The sequence below is a fragment of the Mya arenaria genome, chromosome 6 (assembly GCF_026914265.1).
Source record: "Mya arenaria isolate MELC-2E11 chromosome 6, ASM2691426v1".
Classification (NCBI taxonomy): domain Eukaryota; kingdom Metazoa; phylum Mollusca; class Bivalvia; order Myida; family Myidae; genus Mya; species Mya arenaria.
The window spans coordinates 47,934,933-47,957,161 of record NC_069127.1 but is presented as its reverse complement, the minus strand read 5'-3'; the positions used below and the strand labels follow the sequence as shown (position 1 = coordinate 47,957,161).

The following is a 22,229-nucleotide window of genomic DNA, read 5'->3' as shown; positions in this document are numbered from 1 at the left end:
GCTGTCTCGTGACGCATGTGAGTGCATGTAGGCACAGCTGTCTCGTGACGCATGTGAGTGCATGTAGGAACAGCTGTCTCGTGACGCATGCACTTGTAGGAACAGCTTTCTCATGACACATGTGAGTGCATGTAGGAACAACTTTCTCATGATACATGTGAGTGCATGTAGGAACAACTTTCTCATGATACATGTGAGTGCATGTAGGAACAACTTTCTCATGATACATGTGAGTGTATGCAGAAAGAACTCTTCTCATGCTTGTATGTAGGGACAAATCTCCAAGGATAGAAAAACTTTCTTATAACACATGTACCTGTATATGAGCCACAATGCACTTCAGTTACAATGTAAAAGTATTTGGACCTGGATTCACAGAGCAACCACTAATAAATGATTTACAAGATCTTCATTCTGTACTGCTAGGAAATATTGGTGCCATTTGTTGCTTGGAGCTCCAGATAAGCTGCGAATGGTTATGATCACAAAAAGGCAATTCATAATTGAACACACTAGTTGATTTATGCAATTGATGTAAAAACTAAGCGCAAAACATTAAATGTGAATGGCATAAAAAAATCAAAACAATTCTACCAATCATTATATTAAATGATTGAACTGCTTTATTAGATTTTTATGTTTGTAAGCCTGATTACCCACTTACAAGAAGATTTAGAGGGTAATACCCAATTGCAGGAAGTATGAGTGTGTCATACCCAATTGCAGAAGGTATGAGTGGGTAATACCCAATTGCAGGAAGAATGAGTGGGTAATACCCAATTGCAGAAGGTATCAGTGGGTAATACTCAATTGCAGGAAGAATGAGTGGATAATACCCAATTGCAGGAAGAATGAGTGGGTGATACCCAATTGCAGGAAGAATGAGTGGGTGATACCCAATTGCAGGAAGTATGAGTTGGTGATACCCAATTGCAGGAGGTATGAGTGGGTAATACCCAATTGCAGGAAGAATGAGTGGGTAATACCCAATTGCAGGAAGAATGAGTGAGTAATGTCCAATTGCAGGAAGCGTGAGTGGGTAATACCCAATTACAGGAAGTGTAAGTGGGATATACCCACTTGCAGGAAGTGTGAGTGGTTAATACTCAATTGCAGGAAGTGTGAGTGGGTAATACCAAATTCCAGGAGAAATTAGTCGGTAATACCCAATTAAATGAAAATTCTTATCATGAGTTCTTCAACTGTGTGCTACTGATTTTTGAAAACAAAGAAATATATGGCAAAAAAAATGTCTTTTCAATTTAATTTGATTTGATATTCAAATTTTCTTTTAAGATTAAGATTCAATTTATAATAAGGTGCTTCGTGAAAACAGCCCCTGATGTCATACCTCTTTCATTACCTACATGAACAAATAGGAATCAACCAGTGCCAGTTGTTCAGATAATTTTCACTAATCTGATTTAAGTTGGCAACATGTAAACATGCCATACTACTGAATAGTTTACTGAATAGTTAAACCAAAATCAAATGGACAAAAGCAATTTAAGTTTTGATTAAATTTCCTTCTAAGTCAAAACTAATATAATCTAATGTCACAAATAACAAGAGCTGTCACAGAGACAGCGCGCTCAACTATTCAACCACTTTTCAGTGTAAGGATTAAAAAGATTTGGCGAAACATGCATGGATCACTGTCAAATAAAAAAGGGCCATAATTTGAATTTAATGCAAACTAGAGTTATCTTACTTGGTTAGTTAAGTAGGTTGTATGGTTGAGTACCATTGTACAAAGTCTCAATGCAATACATCAAGTAGTTGCTGAGATATTAACAAACATGTGTTTACATGCAAAACCTTTACCAGAATTTCTAAGTCAAATAATAAAGGCCCATAAATTGCATTATATTCAAAAAGTGTTATCTTACTTCTTTAATTTAGTAGGTTAGATAGTTTCAAGGCAAAACATTAAAGTTGAATTATAAAGGGAAATTATTTGGCATTTTATTCAAACTAGAGTTATCTAACTTATTTAATTAAGAAGGTTTGATGGTTTAGTACCATTGTGTAAAGTCTCAATGCAATACATCAAGTAGTTGCTGAGATATTAACCTATGTGTGCTTACATGCAAAACCTTAATCAGATTTTCTAAAACCTTAAGGCCTAAAAAAAAATGTTTGGTTAGGGTTACATCCTTTTCAAAAATAGGTTGGGTAGGTAGGCTTTTTATTATTATTTTTTTATTAGGCTTTATATAAGAATATCATTTCCATCATTGGAGAATGGTGTTAAAGTTATCTTCTGTCTAAGCATTTAAGGTTTAAACTACATCATATTGAAAAGCAATTTAATTTTTTTTTTTTTTTTTTAGTTTTTTTAGTTTTTTATTTTTTTTTTCAAACTGACTTTAAAAACGGTAGGGTCGGCGCCTATTCCGTAGGTAGGGTCGGGTAACCCGAACCAAATGTTGTTTTTTTAGGCCTAATCAGATTTTCGAAGTTGAATAATAAAGGGTCATTATTTGCATTAAATGCAAACTAGAGTTATCTAACTAGGTCAATTAGGAAGGTTGAATGGTTGCATTATATTCAAAAAAGTGTTATCTAACTTCATTAATTTAGTAATTTGGAATACATATCTGAAGTTTCATTAAATACATGATGTATTTGCTGAGATATTGACTTAAATCTGGTTACAGTCAAACCTGGTTTAACAGTCACCTGGTTTAAAGGGTCACCTGCCTTATTGAGCCACTCCAAATCCCCCCCTCACGTTTTTAATATATAAAGTATGAGCATTAAGCGGCCAACTGTCTAACGCGGCCGCGGCCACTGATATTTGCCCCCCTGAAGCCATAAAAACACTAATTAGCCGCCACTGATCCCACTTAACCCTTGTCACTGACACTTCCCCAAGTAATGTTTGCCAATACACAGCTTTAATTGATACTGAGTTGACAAAAAAGAACGAAAGCCTCGGATATTCTGTCGTCCAATGTAAATGCATATAACGTCACACAATTAACATGTGTGTTTACTTATCGAGAGATCAATGACATTTTGGTTCAGTTGTCCACTTCCCATAAAACTCAACTGGCTATGATCAAATGCCTGTGTATGAACAATCTACACTGTGGGATGTTTGATTTATAATAATGAACAACATACCAATTATCATACTTGCAAATGTTTATTGTAAAAGTGGTATTTATTCAATTTTTATGTATCATAAGAGTATTTATTCCATTTGATGAGAATATAATGTTTTTAATTAATATATATATTATTCCAAGTAATATCCAAGCGGGACTTAAATGCTTTGGCAGTGTAGCCGTTGTGGACATGGTGGACATTGACGTATTCTGGTCCCCAAGCCAGATTTTTTCCCCTCATGGTGTTACACGAGTCCAGTAGCAGATTGTCCCACGGCAGTTCAAGTCTCTCAAACAGGCTTTCAAATTCTATGAAAATTGATTTAGAATCAGCCCTTGTGATTTTTAAGGAGGCCAAATGTCTCAACACTATTTCTTTCTGGATTGAATTGTCAGTCATTGACAGAAACAACTGGATGCACTGGCTGAGGTGTCTTTCATCCCTGACTTTTGTAACCATCAACATACCTGGATGGGGAAATACAAATTACAACTATAGAATTGAAATCTCACTCAAACTGGGTCCTCAAAAAGTTTTGTTGAACTGTCTCAAATAGAAAATAAAATGACTGCTCTACGTAATATATATTACTACTACAAAATATTTATTCATTTTTTTTTTAATTTGAACCAAACCAGTTTTCATTTGAACCTCCCATTATGGTCAACAGCCACTTCTTATTGAGAACAATGCTTCAAACATTATGAGAATAATAAAGAAACGGTTTAGAGCGTAAACTTCAATCGGCCAAATAAAAATTGTAAAATAAAAATCGATTATTATGACACAATCCGAATAGGGATGTCCGAAATAATGCTACATGCGCAAAATTCATTCTCAGTTTGATCACTTTCTATTAACTTAAATATACCCTTAAAATCGACGAATTGATGTTTTTAGAAGTTGGTGGTTGTTTTTTTTTCCAATTTTCCAATACCCGTTTATTCGTCTTCGTCGTCTGTCATAGCCGATATGAACATCCGGATACTGTCTTCTTGTCCCATCGGTAATTTTCGTAATCACCGGATGCTATCTAAACCAATCATATAGCTTGATTTCCAAGACGTAAATAGGTTCGTTAATTTCCGGCTTTACACTTCCGGAAAACTCCCTTTTCGTACCCATATTGTTCGAAGTGAGCTCGAATCACTCCCTGTACCCCTCCCCCCTAGAAAAAACTCAACGGATTTACATTAATCTTAAAATCGATCCGTGAGGCCTTAAATCCGGAATTTTATCATCCCTGGATCATGTTTATAACACATCGGCGAATGTTTCGATCAGAATTGACACACTTAATGAAGATATTTTAATAATTACAAAGATAATTGTCAAATACCGACAAAGAAATTATTAATTAACAGTTTGCACTGTTACTTGAAGGTGTGAGAAACAAGTTACGATGTGTATTCATTTTCTAACTAATTTTCAAAGTGCTCGGCTTTATACTTTTACGAACAGATACTTGCATTGCATTGCTCGTGATATTCTTTTTAATTTTGGTTATGGCTGACAATAAAATAAATCAGACATGTTTGACTCCAAAAGAACTGTCGAGTGTGTTGAATTATTAGAAAATGGTTATAGTGCAAGTAGAATTGTGGACGGACTCAAATCAGTTTCTTGCTAACAATTGAAATCCAAACATTAAAAGACAGAGGAAAATTACAGGAAACGAGGACTCAATGAACTTGTGTAGTCATGGTTTTTGACTTACAGAGGCACATGCTTGACATGATAATGTCCGCTCAATGTAAATGCACTTCAAATTAGAGACAGAAGTTAAGCAAGTGAAAATGAATGATTACTTTAAAAATTGAACTTAAAAATGTACATGTAGTTGTGTTGACTACTTTTTTTGTATGCTTTGTATTAGCTTTTATACATGGCATTATATTTGTAATTTTGCAATAAAGTTTTTTTTTGCTACATTTTTATTCAACCTTCTTTAATGGTACTGATGATACTGATTGTGTATGGGGTAAGGTGGTGGCTAATATATAAAATCGACCTCTGTTTGAACAAAGCCAAAGTGTCAGAAAAGTCCAACCTAGACTAAGTACATGCAAAACCTTAACCAAGGTGTGACGCCAACGCTTGGGTGAGTAGTATAGCACTCCTTATTCTTCGAATAGTCAAGCTAAAAATGTATATTTGAATAGTATGCTTAATAGGTGTAATTTCTACAATATTACTAACAGATATCAGGATGACATTGACAAGCGCCATGAAGTTTCCAAAGTAACTGAAGTATCGATGACAAACAGCCTTCTGTAGCCATAGCAACCATGGTCGACCAACTATCCAGCGAATGCTTGGCTTCTGCAAGGTCAGAACAACAACTAACGTTAAAAATCTGTAATCTATAGAAGAAGAATTACTGTATTTAAATGATAAGAAGTGTAAGACAACCTGAACACTCAAACTGAATATAACATTTGAAAGGGCATACATGCCATATTTCTGAAAGGTTTTCCAGGCGATTTTTGTTTTCCAGGCGATTTTTGTTCAGAAAACCAGGGGATTTGATCCTCATTCCAAAAATTTCATCAATCAACATTATTTATGTTTTTCTACATACAGAAGTATTTTATTCATACTTCTTCATAAATCAGTTATAAAGTTATAAATAGTATCAATATTGCTCATTACTGCTGGTTTGTTACCTTAACGGCCTAGTTTAAAAATTCTATAAGTGACCCATCCCCCCCCCCACACACATACCAAAATCCATGTATTGTACACAACCTCTGTGTAAAATTGCCTAATTGTCTTATCAGGTCTCCAATCTGAGTATCCTGCTGTGCAGTTTTGGAGGATATATTATTGAAATAGACCCTAAATGGCCCTGAGCCAATAAACAAATATACAGGAAATTGGCCCCTACTGTGACACCAGTGCATGAGCAGGAGATGCACAGAAGGGGATTATCATGGGATATGGTATGAGATTATTCCCCAACCGTAGTACATGGCATGTATGGGGATTCCCCCACACTGTGGGATAAGGCATGTATGGGGATTTCCCCCCACTGTGGAATATGGAATGTATGGGTATTTTCCCCCATACCCCTCACTGTAGGATAAGGCATGTAAGGGGGTCCCCCCCCCCCCACACACACACAAATGTGGGATAAGGCATGTATGGGGATTTTCCCCCAAAATGGCATATGTCATTTCTGGGGATTCCCCCCCCCCACTGTGGAATATGATATGTATGGGGATTTCCTCCCACTGTGGTATATGGCATGTATGGGGATCCCCCCCCCCCCAATGTGGGATTAGGAATGTATTGGGATTTTCCCCCACCATTAGATATGGCATGTTTGGGGATTTTCCCCTGACTGTGGGATATGGCATGTATGGGGATTCCCCCAACTGTGGGATATGGCCTGTATGTGGATCCCCCACTGCGGCATAAGGCATGTACAGTCGAAACTCGTTGGCTCAATATCTCATGGCTCGATATCCTTGTTGGCTCGAACCAGATTAAAAGGACCGATTTTTTTTACTCTATGTTAATATAAAATTTGATCGGATGGCTCGATATCATCAGGGTCACAAGGCGCTTATTATAATTATTATCAAATTTTAATGGTTTAACAGTTTGAATAAACATGCCATTACTTTTAGTTCTGTCTCTATTTGTTATCCTTGAATAAACTTCAATGCATTTTGATATAAATGTTTGTGTTACCAATTGTTTAAAATTGCTTGTTTGATGTTTTCACATAAATGTATTTTTATAATAAATAAAAAAAATCAAATGATATTTTCTTAGTATCAGTAAGTCATGTTACGAACTGTACGATGTGTAACTATGTCCAATAAAAACTCTTCTCTTGCGGAGAGCCAATAACAAACGAGGTAAACAAGACTTTTTGTAACAAATAAAAAAAGACATTCTGTAAGCAGTCCCGAATGGCTCGGTATTCTCTAGGCTCGAAGTATTTTGGCCGGTCCCTAGAATATCGAGCCATCGAGTTCCGACTGTATTGGGATTTTCCCCCACTGTGGGATTAGGAATGTATGGGGATTCCCCCACCATGAGATATGGCATGTATGGGGATTTTCCCCCAACTGTGGGATATGGCATGTATTGGGATTCCCCCTCCCCCTACACACACACACACATACAAATGTGGGATAAGGCATGTATGGGGATTTTCATTCACTCTGTGATATGGCAAGTATTGGATTCCCCTCTCAACTGTGTGATATGGCATGTATGGGGATTTTCTCCCAACTGTGGGATATGGCATGTATTGGGATTCCCCCTCCCCCTACACACACACACATACAAATGTGGGATAAGGCATGTATGGGGATTTTCACTCACTCTGTGATATGGCAAGTATTGGATTCACCTCTCAACTGTGTGATATGGCACGTATGGGGATTTTCCCCCACTGTGGGATATGGCATGTATGGGATTCCCCTATCAACTGTGTGATATGGAATGTATGGGGATCCCCCCCCCCACATTTGAATATGGCATGTATGGGATTCCCCCCACCTTGGATGTGGCATGGCATGTCCCCCACTGTGGGATATCGCATGTATGGGGATTTTCCCTCACTGTGTAATATGGCATGTATGGGATTCCCCTCTCTAATGTGGGATATGGCATGTATGGGGATTCCCCCGAACCATAGGATATGGCCTGTATGTTGATTCCCCTACTGTGGCATAAGGAATGTATTGGGTTTCCCCCCACTGTGGGATTAGGAATGTATGGGGATTTTCCCCAACCATGAGATATGGCATGTATGGGGATTTTCCCCCAACTGTGGGATATGGCATGTATGGGGAATTTCCCCCAACTGTGGGATATGGCATGTATGGGGAAACCCCCCAACCATGGGATATGGGCTGTATGTGGATCCCCCCACTGCGGGATGTGGCATGTATGAGGATTCCACCCCACACACCCCCAAGGTGGGATATGGCATATATGGGGATTTTCACTCACTGTGTGATATGGCAAGTATAGGGTTCTCCTCTCAACTATGTGATACGGCAAGTATGGGATTCCCCTCTCAACTCTGAGATATGGCATGAATGGGGATTACCCCCTCCCCCGCCCCACCGTGGGATATGGCCTGTATGGGGATCCCCCTCTATGGGATATGGCATCTATGGGGATCCCTACACTGCAGAATATGGCATGTATGGGATTCCCCTCTCAAATGTGAGATATGGCATGTATGGGGATTCTCCCCCCCACCTCCACACTGTGGGATATGGCCTGTATGTGGATCCCCAACTGTGTGGTATGGCAAGTATGGGATTCCCCTCTCAACTGTGAGATCTGGCATATATGGTGAGTCTGCCTCAACTTTAAGATATGGCATGTAAGGGATTCCCCTCTCAACTGTGGGACATGACATGTACAGGGGGTTTCCCTCTCTGTGGGATATGGCATGTATTGGGTTTCCACCCACTGTGGGATATGGTATGCATGTGGTTTCCTCCCTCAATTATGGGATATGGCATGTACATGGTGTTTCCCCCTCAACTGTGGGATATGGCATGTATGGGATATTTTCCTTCCCTTAGGGAATATGGCATGTATGCAGGAGTAGAAACATTTACAACATATCACCAAGAAATCAACATAAAAACAAGTTTTGACAATGAGAAATAGTCAGTATATCACACTAAATGCCTTTTGCCTCCTTGCAATACTTTCTTACATTTTTTTTGCTTTCACTTTTGAATTGAGGCCAACAGCCTATTGTGTACCTCTTTCTGACTTTTATCCATCTCCATCATTCGCAGAACAGACAGGAAGTTGTTCCATGACAACATCTGGTCCTGAACAAATCCTTGCGCTATTGTCTGAAAACACATATGAACATACTTGTGATGGCCAAGGGCAATAGCAATTTGTATTTTCCTGATTTTCCCTATGTATTCAGCAAGCGCTATGCATTACAAACAATGCTTTATCTTTGTATATATTTTATTTACAATTTGAAATTTATCTATGATTAAACTGTTTGCTCAAAATATTAAGTCACTGTTACTACACATTATAACTCTATTTTCACATTCACATAATTGTTGATCTTGCCTATTACAGTTTACAGAAAGGCTTGTTTGTCCTACCCTATCCACATGTACAAATTTCTAAAGACCAATAATATTGAGTTCTTAATAACGGCTACTGGATACAGTAGAAGAGCTAATTACATCTACGGTAATGACCAGAAGACAATACCAGTTTCATATCGGTAACAATGATCTCTAAACTGACTGCAAAAAGAGTGAAGTAAAACCAATGCTGATACAGTAACTAACTATATATCAACCAGCAAGCTTACATCAATCAGGATGATTTTCATTTCCTGGCCAATGTTTGATCGTGAGATGATGGCCTTCAAGTCCCGTACTGACACTGTATGGCTGCAAACACATGTGTAGCAATAAAAACTTATATATCATATAAGTGATACAAAAGATCCAACTGATAACCAGAACACTTCAATAACAAGCCTTCGCTATAAAATTTAGAAGTAAGGTACCTTGATTCATTGTTGTAATACAAATAGTTACATAAATAAACAGCAATACTGTAATTTCAACTTTTCAGTGCCTAAAAATGAAGTATGAAAACAACATGGAAATTGTTTTACTTTAATGAGACCCCTACTAAACATGTACCACATCAGCATTGTGTCCCGCTCTTTGCAGGTGTTATAAGAAACTCTTTGCTCTTATACTTTGGGTTCCAAGCCCAATTTCGTCTAGACTTTTGGTGGAAACATTTCACTTTCAGACGGAACCCCATCAATGACTCACCTGTGTTCCTCATCCATACTGGGCCCTGCATCCTGAACGTGCATCATATTCATGCTCTTGTGTTTTAGGGCTTCGAATGCTGCCCGTTGTCCGAGCCGTCGACGCATCAGGCTATTCTGCATAGCGCTCTGAAATACATCACATCCATTTGCAAACATTGAAGGTTATCAAATAAGTGCATCAGTGAGTGTACACACTTTTTATAAGGAAATATCACAATCCAAGTTCTATAATAACACTAAACAAATGAGCATAATAAGCCTAATCAACACTAAAAAAGCAGCATGACAATTATGATAGAGGTATAGATCTAACAAGGAAGAGGTTTATCAACTGGTTGTATATGATCGGCATTGTGCAATTTTAGGCCTATATGGACATACATATATATGCTTGATTTGTTTCATTGGGTATTTCATTACAATGGCATTCAGGAAGTAATAATGAAAGTTTCATGACAATATCTTTAAATAATTGGTGGTTGCTTTGATAACAAGGGCGAAGTTATTGTCAAATATTGTCAAGAAAAAGTCACCTTAGACAATTCTTTAATAGAAAGAAGGTGAAATATAAAAGTTAATATTTTTGGCACTTTAGATTCATGATTATTTTCTTTAATATATTGATGTTCAAAGGCCCAAAGTTGGACAATACGGCTATTATGATAGTAGTGTAGACCTTACCAGGAAGTAGCCTCTGAACTGGTTATATATGATAGCAGTCAGCATGTTCATGAAACAGTACAGTCCTGCAAATATAACACACAAGCACTTTTCCATTAAATAATGTGTCACATATATGGTACTTTTTAATGATACCATAGTTTATACCTAATATGTTTTGCAACAGTTGTGAAGAAAGTTATATCAACTTATACAAAGGTCACTCTTGTTGGCATAATGTTGTATAAGAGTGTGGTCTTATGTTGTGGGGAAATCTGAAGTACCTGGAGGAAACACACTTGTCTGTCTTGGTGACCACAAGCCAAACTCATATGCACCAAGGACAGGAATTGAACACATGTTGCCTTCGTGAAAGCTAGCTAGTGTGCTAACTTGTCAACCATTTTTTAATGTTATGTATGACTATAAAAAATAATTTGGGTGATAATTAGTACTTAAATACATGTTACTAGTAAAGTACCATTATAAAGACATAATTCACAGTAAAGGTAATTTAGTAGAAATCCTAACAAGAGCACCGTTAGGAAGTTGTCAACATTCTTCTGCATCTTTCCATCCCCAATTGGGCATAACTCATTAACTAGTTTAGTAACAGTTATGGGTCTAGCAACACAAATCCAAATTTTCACTGGCAACATGTCTGGTAAGTTGAAAATAAACATCAAACCAGTACAACATATTCTATTCTTTGAAAAACAGACAAGCTATCAACAATTACTTACCAATGATGAGAAAGACAATGAAGAAAATGGCGTACAGCCGGTTCCTGCTGTAGGCTGGCAATGTCACTGTAGTAAATAACAACATTAGATGGTTAGTCTTATATGCACACAGAAACTGGATTTGATATAGGTCATCAGACAAATGTCTTATTATACTTGTAAATCTCCCCACTTGTTTAACAGGTTTCAGAGTGGTTTCCTATCATGTTAATTCTGACTGACAGAAGACATATAAAGGAATATGAACATATCATGGTTCAAAATTTGTTCATATGACTCCATACTCACCATCTGGATTATTTGCAGTTGTAAGAAGCACCAGGAGGTTGATGAAAGAATCAGCAAGTGTGCGGAAATACGCTGCCTGAAAAATAGAAATCTTACCCAGCATTCCCAGCAATAGTAGAGTTTTACTAATAATTCATCTAAAGTAGTATTTTTTAACTGTTGTATTTTATAATTAAGTCTTAAAAAAACACACCTGGAAAGTATGCATTTAGCATAACTGTTTCTTCCTAAAGAAAGACATGGAGCATTTAACTTTTTTAAAGATGCCCTTGTTATCTGGTCCTAGTGTAATGGAACAATTTATTCAATTCAAATACTTTTTTATGAATGCATTTTTTTGTAGATTAAGAAGACATCAAATTGCAGAAAGTGATTTTAAAAAAAATCAGTTGTGTGTCATATCTGATAGGTTCCTTGATATTTCTGATGAAAAAAATATTCTTAAAATAACAAAAGTTGTCGTAGGACAGCGCGCTCGATTACGCCACTTAGTATTAGAAATGAATACAATAATGATGTAATATGTGCCTGTCCAAAATTATAAAAAGAAATCAAATTTAAAAGTAAACAAGAAACACTGAGATGTTAGAGGCTTTGTTGTGAGATTCAGTTTCAACTGTTTTTTTTCTCTATTTTTAGTAACAGTGACCTTGACCTTGACTCTTGGGGCCTCAAACACAGTTCCATGGAAAACCTCTTCCTACATATAAAAATTGGTCACAATATGTCAACCCTCATTAAAGCAATTCATTACCAAATGGTTATCTGTATTTAGTAACAATGACCTTGACCCTAGGGGCCCCAAACGCTATCCCGTGAAAGGTCTCCATAAACTCTTCCAATATACCATGTTTGGTCACAATATGTCAACCCTTACTTAAGTTATTCTGTACTAACCATTTTTCTATTCTTAGCATAATTGACATTGACCTTAACCGTGACTCTCCGGGCAAAAACCAGAGTCCCATAAAAGGTCTAAATTCTTCTTAATTCTAAATATATACCAAGTTGGGCAGCAATATGTCGACCCTTACTATTCAATACCAACCAATACCAACCATTTGTCTATTTATGGTAACAGTGACCTTGACCTTGATCTTAGGGGCCCCAATTGCAATCCCAATCCAAATTTGCTCTAAAACTTTAACCTGCCCTAAAACCCAAGTTTCTAAGTTAATTAGGGACCAAAATTTGTATAAAGGATAATATGGAGTAACCTCATTGTGTGATGGTCCTGAACAACTGCGTGAAGTATAAACTGTGTGAAGTATTAAATGAATTGAATGAAAGTTATTGGAGTAATAAGTGAAAATGCCAATTTGCCCTAAAACTTTAACCAGACCCCGACACCGACACTGGGGTGAGTAGTAAAGCCTTCTTATTCTTCAAAAAGTAGAGCTAAAAATAACATGCTTAAACTAAGGAAACGCTAATACTAAGATGATTTCAACATGTAATTACTTCATTATCTCCAGTCGATGTTGAGGCGTTACTCATGTTGCTAGGTGGTAACACTCCCATGCCATTTCTACCAGGTGAAGTGTTGGGTTTGGGGAAAAGTAGCATTCCGAACAATGTGAATATGTACAGGTGAAGAGCCATAAGAAGTAACACCCTGAAATGTAGGAAATGTGTAGAAGTGAAGAACCATCAGGAGTAACACCCTTACACAAAGGAAATATGTACATGAGCAATCATGAATAACACCCTAAAATGTAGAAAATATGTACAAGTGAAGAACCATCAGGAGTAACACCATTTAATGTAGGAAATATGTACATGTGAAGAACCATCATGAGTAACACCCTGAAACGTAGGAAATATGTACAAGAGAAGAACCATCATGAGTAACACCCTGAAACGTAGGAAATATGTACAAGAGAAGAACCATCAGGAGTAACACCATTAAACGTAGGAAATATGTACAAGTGAAGAACCATCATGAGTAACACCCTGAAACGTAGGAATTATGTACAAGTGAAGAATCATCAGGAGTAACACCCTGAAACGTAGGAAATATGTACAAGTGAAGAACCATCAGGAGTAACACCATTAAACGTAGGAAATATGTACAAGTGAAGAACCATCATGAGTAACACCCTGAAACGTAGGAAATATGTACAAGTGAAGAATCATCAGGAGTAACACCCTGAAAAGTAGGAAATATGTACAAGAGAAGAACCATCAGGAGTAACACCCTGAAACGTAGGAAATATGTACAAGAGAAGAACCATCAGGAGTAACACCCTGAAACGTAGGAAATATGTACATGTGAAGAACCATCATGAGTAACACCCTGAAACGTAGGAAATATGTACAAGAGAAGAACCATCATGAGTAACACCCTGAAACGTAGGAATTATGTACAAGTGAAGAATCATCAGGAGTAACACCCTGAAACGTAGGAAATATGTACAAGAGAAGAACCATCAGGAGTAACACCCTGAAACGTAGGAAATATGTACAAGTGAAGAACCATCATGAGTAACACCCTGAAACGTAGGAAATATGTACAAGAGTAGAACCATCATGAGTAACACCCTGAAACGTAGGAAATATGTACAAGAGAAGAACTATCAGGAGTAACAGCATTTAATGTAGGAAATATGTACAAGTGAAGAATCATAAGGAGTAACACCCTGAAACGTAGGAAATATGTACAAGTGAAGAACCATCAGGAGTAACACCATTAAACGTAGGAAATATGTACAAGTGAAGAACCATCATGAGTAACACCCTGAAACGTAGGAAATATGTACAAGAGAAGAACCATCAGGAGTAACACCCTGAAACGTAGGAAATATGTACAAGAGAAGAACCATCAGGAGTAACACCATTAAACGTAGGAAATATGTACAAGAGAAGAACCATCATGAGTAACACCCTGAAACGTAGGAAATATGTACAAGAGAAGAACCATCAGGAGTAACACCATTAAACGTAGGAAATATGTACAAGTGAAGAACCATCAGGAGTAACACCATGAAACGTAGGAAATATGTACAAGAGAAGAACCATCAGGAGTAACACCATTAAACGTAGGAAATATGTACAAGAGAAGAACCATCAGGAGTAACACCATTAAACGTAGGAAATATGTACAAGAGAAGAACCATCAGGAGTAACACCATTAAACGTAGGAAATATGTACAAGAGAAGAACCATCAGGAGTAACACCATGAAACGTAGGAAATATGTACAAGAGAAGAACCATCAGGAGTAACACCCTGAAACGTAGGAAATATGTACAAGAGAAGAACCATCAGGAGTAACACCATTTAATGTAGGAAATATGTACAAGAGAAGAACCATCAGGAGTAACACCATTTAATGTAGGAAATATGTACAAGTGAAGAACCATCAGGAGTAACACCATGAAACGTAGGAATTATGTACAAGTGAAGAACCATCAGGAGTAACACCCTGAAACGTAGGAAATATGTACAAGAGAAGAACCATCAGGAGTAACACCATTAAACGTAGGAAATATGTACAAGAGAAGAACCATCAGGAGTAACACCCTGAAACGTAGGAAATATGTACAAGAGAAGAACCATCAGGAGTAACACCATTTAATGTAGGAAATATGTATAAGTGAAGAACCATCAGGAGTAACACCATGAAACGTAGGAATTATGTACAAGTGAAGAACCATCATGAGTAACACCCTGAAACGTAAGAAATATGTACAAGAGAAGAACCATCAGGAGTAACACCATTTAATGTAGGAAATATGTACAAGTGAAGAATCATAAGGAGTAACACCCTGAAACGTAGGAAATATGTACAAGTGAAGAACCATCAGGAGTAACACCATTAAATGTAGGAAATATGTACAAGTGAAGAACCATCATGAGTAACACCCTGAAACGTAGGAAATATGTACAAGTGAAGAACCATCATGAGTAACACCCTGAAACGTAGGAAATATGTACAAGAGAAGAAACATCAGGAGTAACACCATTTAATGTAGGAAATATGTACATGAGCCATCATGAGTTACACCCTGATACGTAGAAAATGTGTACATGAGCCATCATGAGTAACACCCTAAAATGTAGGAAATGTGTACATGAGCCATCATGAGTAACACCCTGAAATGTAGGAAATGTGTACATGGGCCATCATGAGAAACACTCTGAAATGTAGGAAATGTGTACATGAGAAATCATGAGTAACAACCTGAACTGTTGGAAATGTGTACATGAGCCATCAGGAGTTTCACCCTGAAATGTAGGAAAAGTGTGCATGAGCCATCATGAGTTACACCCTGAAATGTAGGAAATGTATACATGAGCCATCATGAGTAACAACCTGAAATGTTGGAAATGTGTACATGAGCCATCAGGAGTTACACCCTGAAATGTATGAAATATGTACATGAGCCATCAGGAGTTACACCCTGAAATGTAGGAAATATGTACATGAGCCATCATGAGTTACACCCTGAAATATAGGAAATGTGTACATAAGCCATAATGAGTTACACCCTGAAATGTTGGAAATGTATACATGAGAAATCATGAGTAACAACCTGAAATGTTGGAAATGTGTACATGAGCAATCATGAGTAACACCCATAAATATAGGACATGTATACATGAGCCATCATGAGTTACACCCTGAAATGTAGGAAATGTGTACATGAGCCATCATGAGTTACACCCTGAAATGTAAAAATGTGTACATGAGCCATCATGAGTTACAGCCTGAAATGTAGGAAATGTGTACATGAGCCATCATGAGTTACACCCTGAAATGTTAGAAATGTGTACATGAGCCATCATGAGTTACATCCTGAAATGTAAAAATGTGTACATGAGCCATCATGAGTTACATCCTGAAATGTTGGAAATGTGTACATGAGCCATCATGAGTAACAGCCTGAAATGTAAAAAATGTGTTCATGGGCCATCATGAGTTACACCCTGAAATGTAAAAATGTGTACATAAGCCATCATGAGTTACACCCTGAAATGTTGGAAATGTGTTCATGAGCCTTAATGAATATCACCCAGAAATGTAAAAATGTGTACATAAGCCATCATGAGTTACAGCCTGAAATGTAGGAAATGTGTACATGAGCCATCATGAGTTACACCCTGAAATGTTAGAAATGTGTACATGAGCCATCATGAGTTACATCCTGAAATGTAAAAATGTGTACATGAGCCATCATGAGTTACATCCTGAAATGTTGGAAATGTGTACATGAGCCATCATGAGTAACAGCCTGAAATGTAAAAAATGTGTTCATGGGCCATCATGAGTTACACCCTGAAATGTAAAAATGTGTACATAAGCCATCATGAGTTACACCCTGAAATGTTGGAAATGTGTTCATGAGCCTTAATGAATATCACCCAGAAATGTAAAAATGTGTACATAAGCCATCATGAGTTACACCCTGAAATGTTGGAAATGTGTTCATGAGCCATAATGAATAACACCCAGAAATGTAGGAAATGTGTACATGAGCCATCATGAGTTACACCCTGAAATGTTGGAAATGTGTACATGAGCCATTATGAATAACACCCTGAAATGTAGAAAATATGGTTTCTTTTGTGCTCTTGATCATTTTAATTCAATGGTTTTGAATACACAATATACAAGACAATCAATTATATGCAGTATTTTTTTTAACTTTTGATCTTGTTTTTTTCCTTAGAGTTATTTATTTCCTTAAAAGGAATTCTGTATACTCACCCAAATATTTGAGGCACAGTTTTCCTGAGAGAGTTGAGTATTTTCTTCATGAGGGAAGAGTTCTGTATGATGAAAAGAGGTCGCAACAATCGCCGTACACGCACAACCTATAATGGACATTTTTTAGTCTAAAAAATGGCCATCAAATTCAAGACCACCTAGTTTAAGGTGGACACTTTTTCCATATCGGTACCTTAGTAAGTTTCCGAAAGTATTATAATCATTATAAATTTATTTTAACGTTATAAAAATATACATTGTTGGAAAAAATTAAGACATGGCCCCAAAAATCAACACCAAAAAAGTTCATGCTTTATTCTAAGATAAGCTTGTTTTGTACGTACATCTTTACAGCCAAGGCTGATAGACACAGACCAGTCTACAAGCGACACGCTGATGACGGCCATCTCTGCTATTATCCAGCGATTTTTAACCAGGTGGTGATATCCATATACACGCTCCTAAAAATAATATGCAACAAACATTTTAATTAAAGTCCAGGCTGAAGAACATATATATCAAAGCATTATTTTTTTGTCAGTTGGAGTTCATTAAAATCCTAATAAAAAATAGTACTATGCATTTTAGTCTATCTGAGATAGCTTTTCCAATTTATTTAAGCTGATTGCATAGATAGCTGAATTTTCGCTTATGTCATGAGCCTCGGAAAAACATGGACTTGATCTGTTGTATAACTAGTGGGCCGTTAAGGAGCCCTTTACTAGCAATGCAGTGTTCAAAGTCACTCCTAGCCCTCTTGGCCCTTCATTCCAAAGGGGACTTACCTTCAAAACAATATCACAGATAAAGAACATGAAGCAGAAGAACTCTATGGCCTCAGTGAGCCCGCAAGGCAGGTTAACCCGCTCGCCCCGGGTTCTTATATCGGACGTCCACGTTAGTGAGGATGGGAACTCAAAAAATGCCAATAAGTGGAGAAGGACTATCACAAAAGTTCTAAACCTGTAAAATTTGAGACAATAAGTTAAAACCAATGCAGTATCCGACCATGGGACTTGTGGCACCTGTTTTAGGCAATTAATAATTCCAAAACAGTAGCCCAAACAAGCTTATGTTTTTTTTTTAGTGCAGCAACCAGATACATAAACTGTCATTCTGTGCAGAAAATGATGATGCGATCTTCATGATAATCAACTGGTTAAAAAATTACATATATTTGTAAGACTTACAAATGGGCATGATTTCACAAATGGGCAGGTTTGGGAGCAAGATCTTGAGGTACCAGATACTGTTTCTTTGACCCTAAAATGTCAGCATACTCTGACTTTGACCTTAAAATGTTAATGGACCTTTCAATGTCAGAGGATCTTGTGATTGACCTTTCAATGTCAGAGGACCTTGTGTTTGATCTTTTGATGTCAGAGGACCTTATGTTGGACCTTTGTATGACAGAGGACCTTATGTCTGATGTCAGTGGACCTTGTGTATGGTCTTTTAATGACAGTGGACCTTGTGTTTGGCCATTTCATGACAAGGGACCTTATGTTCAACGGTTTCACATCAGAGGACCTTGTGTTTGACCTTTTGATGTCAAACGACCGATGTTTTATGTCAGATGACGTTATGTTTGGCCTTTCAATGTCAGAGGACCTTGTGTTTGGCCTTTTGATGTCAAACAACCTCATGTTTTATGTCAGAGGGACTTGTTCTTGGCCTTTTGATGTCAAACACAACCTTGTGTTTTATGTCAGAGGACCTTGTGTTTGGCCTTCTGATGTCAAACAACCATGTGTTTTATGTCAGATGGCCTTGTGTTTGGCCTTCTGATGTCAAACAACCTCGTGTTATATGTCAAAGGGCCTTGTACTTGGCTTTCTGATGTCAAACAACCTCTTGTTTTATGTCAGAGGGCCTTGTTCTTGGCCTTTTTATGTCAATCAACCTCGTGTTTTATGTCAGAGGGCCTTGTACTTGGCCTTCTGATGTCAAACAACCTTGTGTTTTATGTCAGAGGGCCTTGTGTTTTTAAGTCAAACAATCTCGTGTTTTATGTCAGAGGGCCTTATATTTGGCCTTTTGATGTCAAAACAACCTCATGTTTTATGTCAGAGGGCCTTGTACTTTGCCTTTTGATGTCAAACAACCTCATGTTTTATGTCAGAGGGCCTTGTTCTTGGCCTTCTGATGTCAAACAACCTCATGTTTTATGTCAATGGACCTGTTGTCTGGCCATTTGATGTCAAACAATCTCGTGTTTTATGTCAATGGACCTTGTGTATAGCCGTTTGATGTCAAACAACCTCGTGTTTTATGTCAGAGGACCTTGTGTTTTGATGTCAAACAACCTCATGTTTAATGTCAGAGGTCCTTGTGTTTTGATGTCAAACAACCTCATGTTTAATGTCAGAGGGCCTTGTGGTTTGATATCAAACAACCTCATGTTTTATGTCAGAGGGCCTTGTGTTTTGATGTCAAACAACCTCATGTTTAATGTCAGAGGGCCTTGTGTTTTGATGTCAAACAACCTCATGTTTAATGTCAGAGGGCCTTGTGGTTTGATATCAAACAACCTCATGTTTAATGTCAGAGGTCCTTGTGTTTTGATGTCAAACAACCTCGTGTTTAATGTCAGAGGTCCTTGTGGTTTGATATCAAACAACCTCGTGTTTTATGTCAGAGGGCCTTGTGGTTTGATATCAAACAACCTCATGTTTTATGTCAGAGGGCCTTGTGTTTGGCCTTTTGAAATCAGAAGACCTTGTGCTTGACTTTAGATGTCATTTGCAGGGAATTAATTGTTTATCCTATAATTGTCAGTGTTTATTCAATAGAAATACAAATCATGATTCAAATATGTTGGGACAATACTGCTAGTGAAACTGAATTTGGGCTAGTACATTTTCCTGTTAGCCAGCCTAAATAGGCTAGTGTACTGAAAAAATAAAGTCAAGACAGGAATGGTTTTAAAAATTTTAAGTTAGATTCAAAGAAATAATTAACAGTGCGACAAGAATTGTGACTGTCTTTAAAACAATTGATCCCATTTGAGTGCAATTATCTGTTGTATCTCTTCATTTTGCTTATTTATTTACAATTGTATAACAAGAAAAAATGTATCTAAATGTGACTTTTCCCATGAAATAAAAGCATAAATAAAATTAAAGGTTATCAAATACAAGGTTTTAACAATAATCATTAAATGTACAAATGTAAGTGTGTATTTTAAGTGTGCTTACATGGAGAATGGTCTGGAATGGTAGAGCCGGTACAGTTTCAGGGACCTTGTATCAACTTTGTGGTCAACAGCACGATACTGTCAATAAAATATTGTAAAAGACTAGGGATATCAGGGATCAATACAAATATGAGCTTTATCACAAAGCTATAACAGAAGTACTTTGAAACAAATTATTTGTTATGTAATTGCTTTAGCTAGACCAAAACAGGGATTGCAATACCAACATGCTTCTGCTACTTAAATTGATGCATACGACCTTCTTGCACTTTTATTTAGAAACAAACAAAAACTTTGCAGTCGCATCAGCACCAATCAATCATTTGAAAATGGGGGAAAAAAAGGAAATTCATCTTATTTAATCTTTAATTTCTTGTACACTCCATACGCTCCAAGAGTTTAGCACGCATTGGATTACTGTGCAAACTACAAATATTTTTAGATCAAACACTTAAGCTATAAAATGTAACCTAGTCCCCTTAAAATCATCTAAGTAGCTCAGTGAGACAAGGTGCAACAGTCCTACCATGGCAGCATCCTCAATGAAAACTTGCGCTTGCAGAAGTCTCAGCTCATCTGAAAAAACAACAACAAATATTTAGTTTATACTAAATTGATTTACATAACAATGTAGCTTGATTGCCAAAGGTGATATGAATTATGTTTGAGTGGGTTGAAAACATCTGAGAGGCCATAAGAAAGTGCCTTTTGGTGTGTACTAGTTTTTTCTCGAAGATGCTTCTGAATCTGAAACAAATCCAAAGTCACTTGTAACGAGTGGACAAAGGCATGTGTAACGAGTGGACAAAGGCATGTGTAACGAGTGGACAAAGGCATGTGTAACGAGTGGACAAAGGCATGTGTAACGAGTGGACAAAGGCATGTGTAATGAGTGGACAAAGGCATGTGTAACTAGTGGACAAAGGCATGTGTAACGAGTGGACAAAGGCATGTGTAACTCAGTTGAATCATGTTACAGCCAAAAGCATTTGTAGATTTCAAATAATCACTTGGCTGTTTGTTAGTTTTGTTTATCTAGCATTGATTAATTTAATAAAAACAATTCATTTAATAAGAAATAAAAAAAAAGCATATTTCAATAATCAATTATAACAAAATCATGATCGGCAGTCGGCAATGTTCACCTTTCATATCAATATTTTAATATAATCAATCATTAGAACAAAACTATTCCGCTGTGACCCCAACCACATATGGGGGTGAATACCGTAATTCACCTAAGAGTTCGGACACTCTAAATATTCGGACACCCATAATTATTTTCCAAAATAATTTATTTTGCGTACCTAATTTTCGGACACCCAAAGGACATCAATCATAACTTTTACAGTTACCAAGTTTCACAGACGAAGATTATTGATTTTTATCTTTACAATGCCTGGCTAGATTACCTAACTGTATATACCACTGTGACAAGTTAAGGAAGTGTGATATATGTATTGGAGGATTAAAGAAACAACAAGGGCAATCAAGGAATTAAGAAAACATATATGTATTGGAGGATTAAAGAAACAACAAGGGCAATCAAGGAATTAAGAAAACATAGGCAAGACATGTTTGTAAAACGATCTGCCAATAAACTTTCAAACTAGTACCACACTTAAAGACTGTATGAAGCAATAATTGTACAGTTATACATTAATCCTGCATAGCAATGTCCATGCTCTCCACGAGATCCTCGTGGGTATAACTG

The 22,229-nt window shown here is 37.1% G+C and overlaps 1 protein-coding gene across 2 annotated transcripts in view; it reads right to left on the bottom strand.

Annotated features, from left to right (window-relative positions):
• LOC128237345 (two pore channel protein 2-like) overlaps nucleotides 1–22,229 on the bottom strand; it is a 47,189-nt gene that overhangs the window by 21,878 nt on the left and 3,082 nt on the right. For both annotated transcript variants that reach the window (XM_052952772.1, XM_052952773.1), the window contains exons 2-14: nucleotides 21,042–21,091; nucleotides 20,517–20,593; nucleotides 18,105–18,282; nucleotides 17,664–17,780; nucleotides 17,320–17,426; nucleotides 13,072–13,225; nucleotides 11,611–11,686; nucleotides 11,323–11,388; nucleotides 10,601–10,665; nucleotides 9,918–10,045; nucleotides 9,440–9,521; nucleotides 8,859–8,954; nucleotides 5,314–5,436 (exon numbers count right to left, since the gene is read on the bottom strand). In XM_052952772.1, coding sequence (XP_052808732.1) covers nucleotides 5,314–5,436; nucleotides 8,859–8,954; nucleotides 9,440–9,521; nucleotides 9,918–10,045; nucleotides 10,601–10,665; nucleotides 11,323–11,388; nucleotides 11,611–11,686; nucleotides 13,072–13,225; nucleotides 17,320–17,426; nucleotides 17,664–17,780; nucleotides 18,105–18,282; nucleotides 20,517–20,593; nucleotides 21,042–21,091 — 1,319 coding nt within the window. The remainder of the gene's footprint in view (nucleotides 1–5,313; nucleotides 5,437–8,858; nucleotides 8,955–9,439; nucleotides 9,522–9,917; nucleotides 10,046–10,600; nucleotides 10,666–11,322; nucleotides 11,389–11,610; nucleotides 11,687–13,071; nucleotides 13,226–17,319; nucleotides 17,427–17,663; nucleotides 17,781–18,104; nucleotides 18,283–20,516; nucleotides 20,594–21,041; nucleotides 21,092–22,229) is intronic.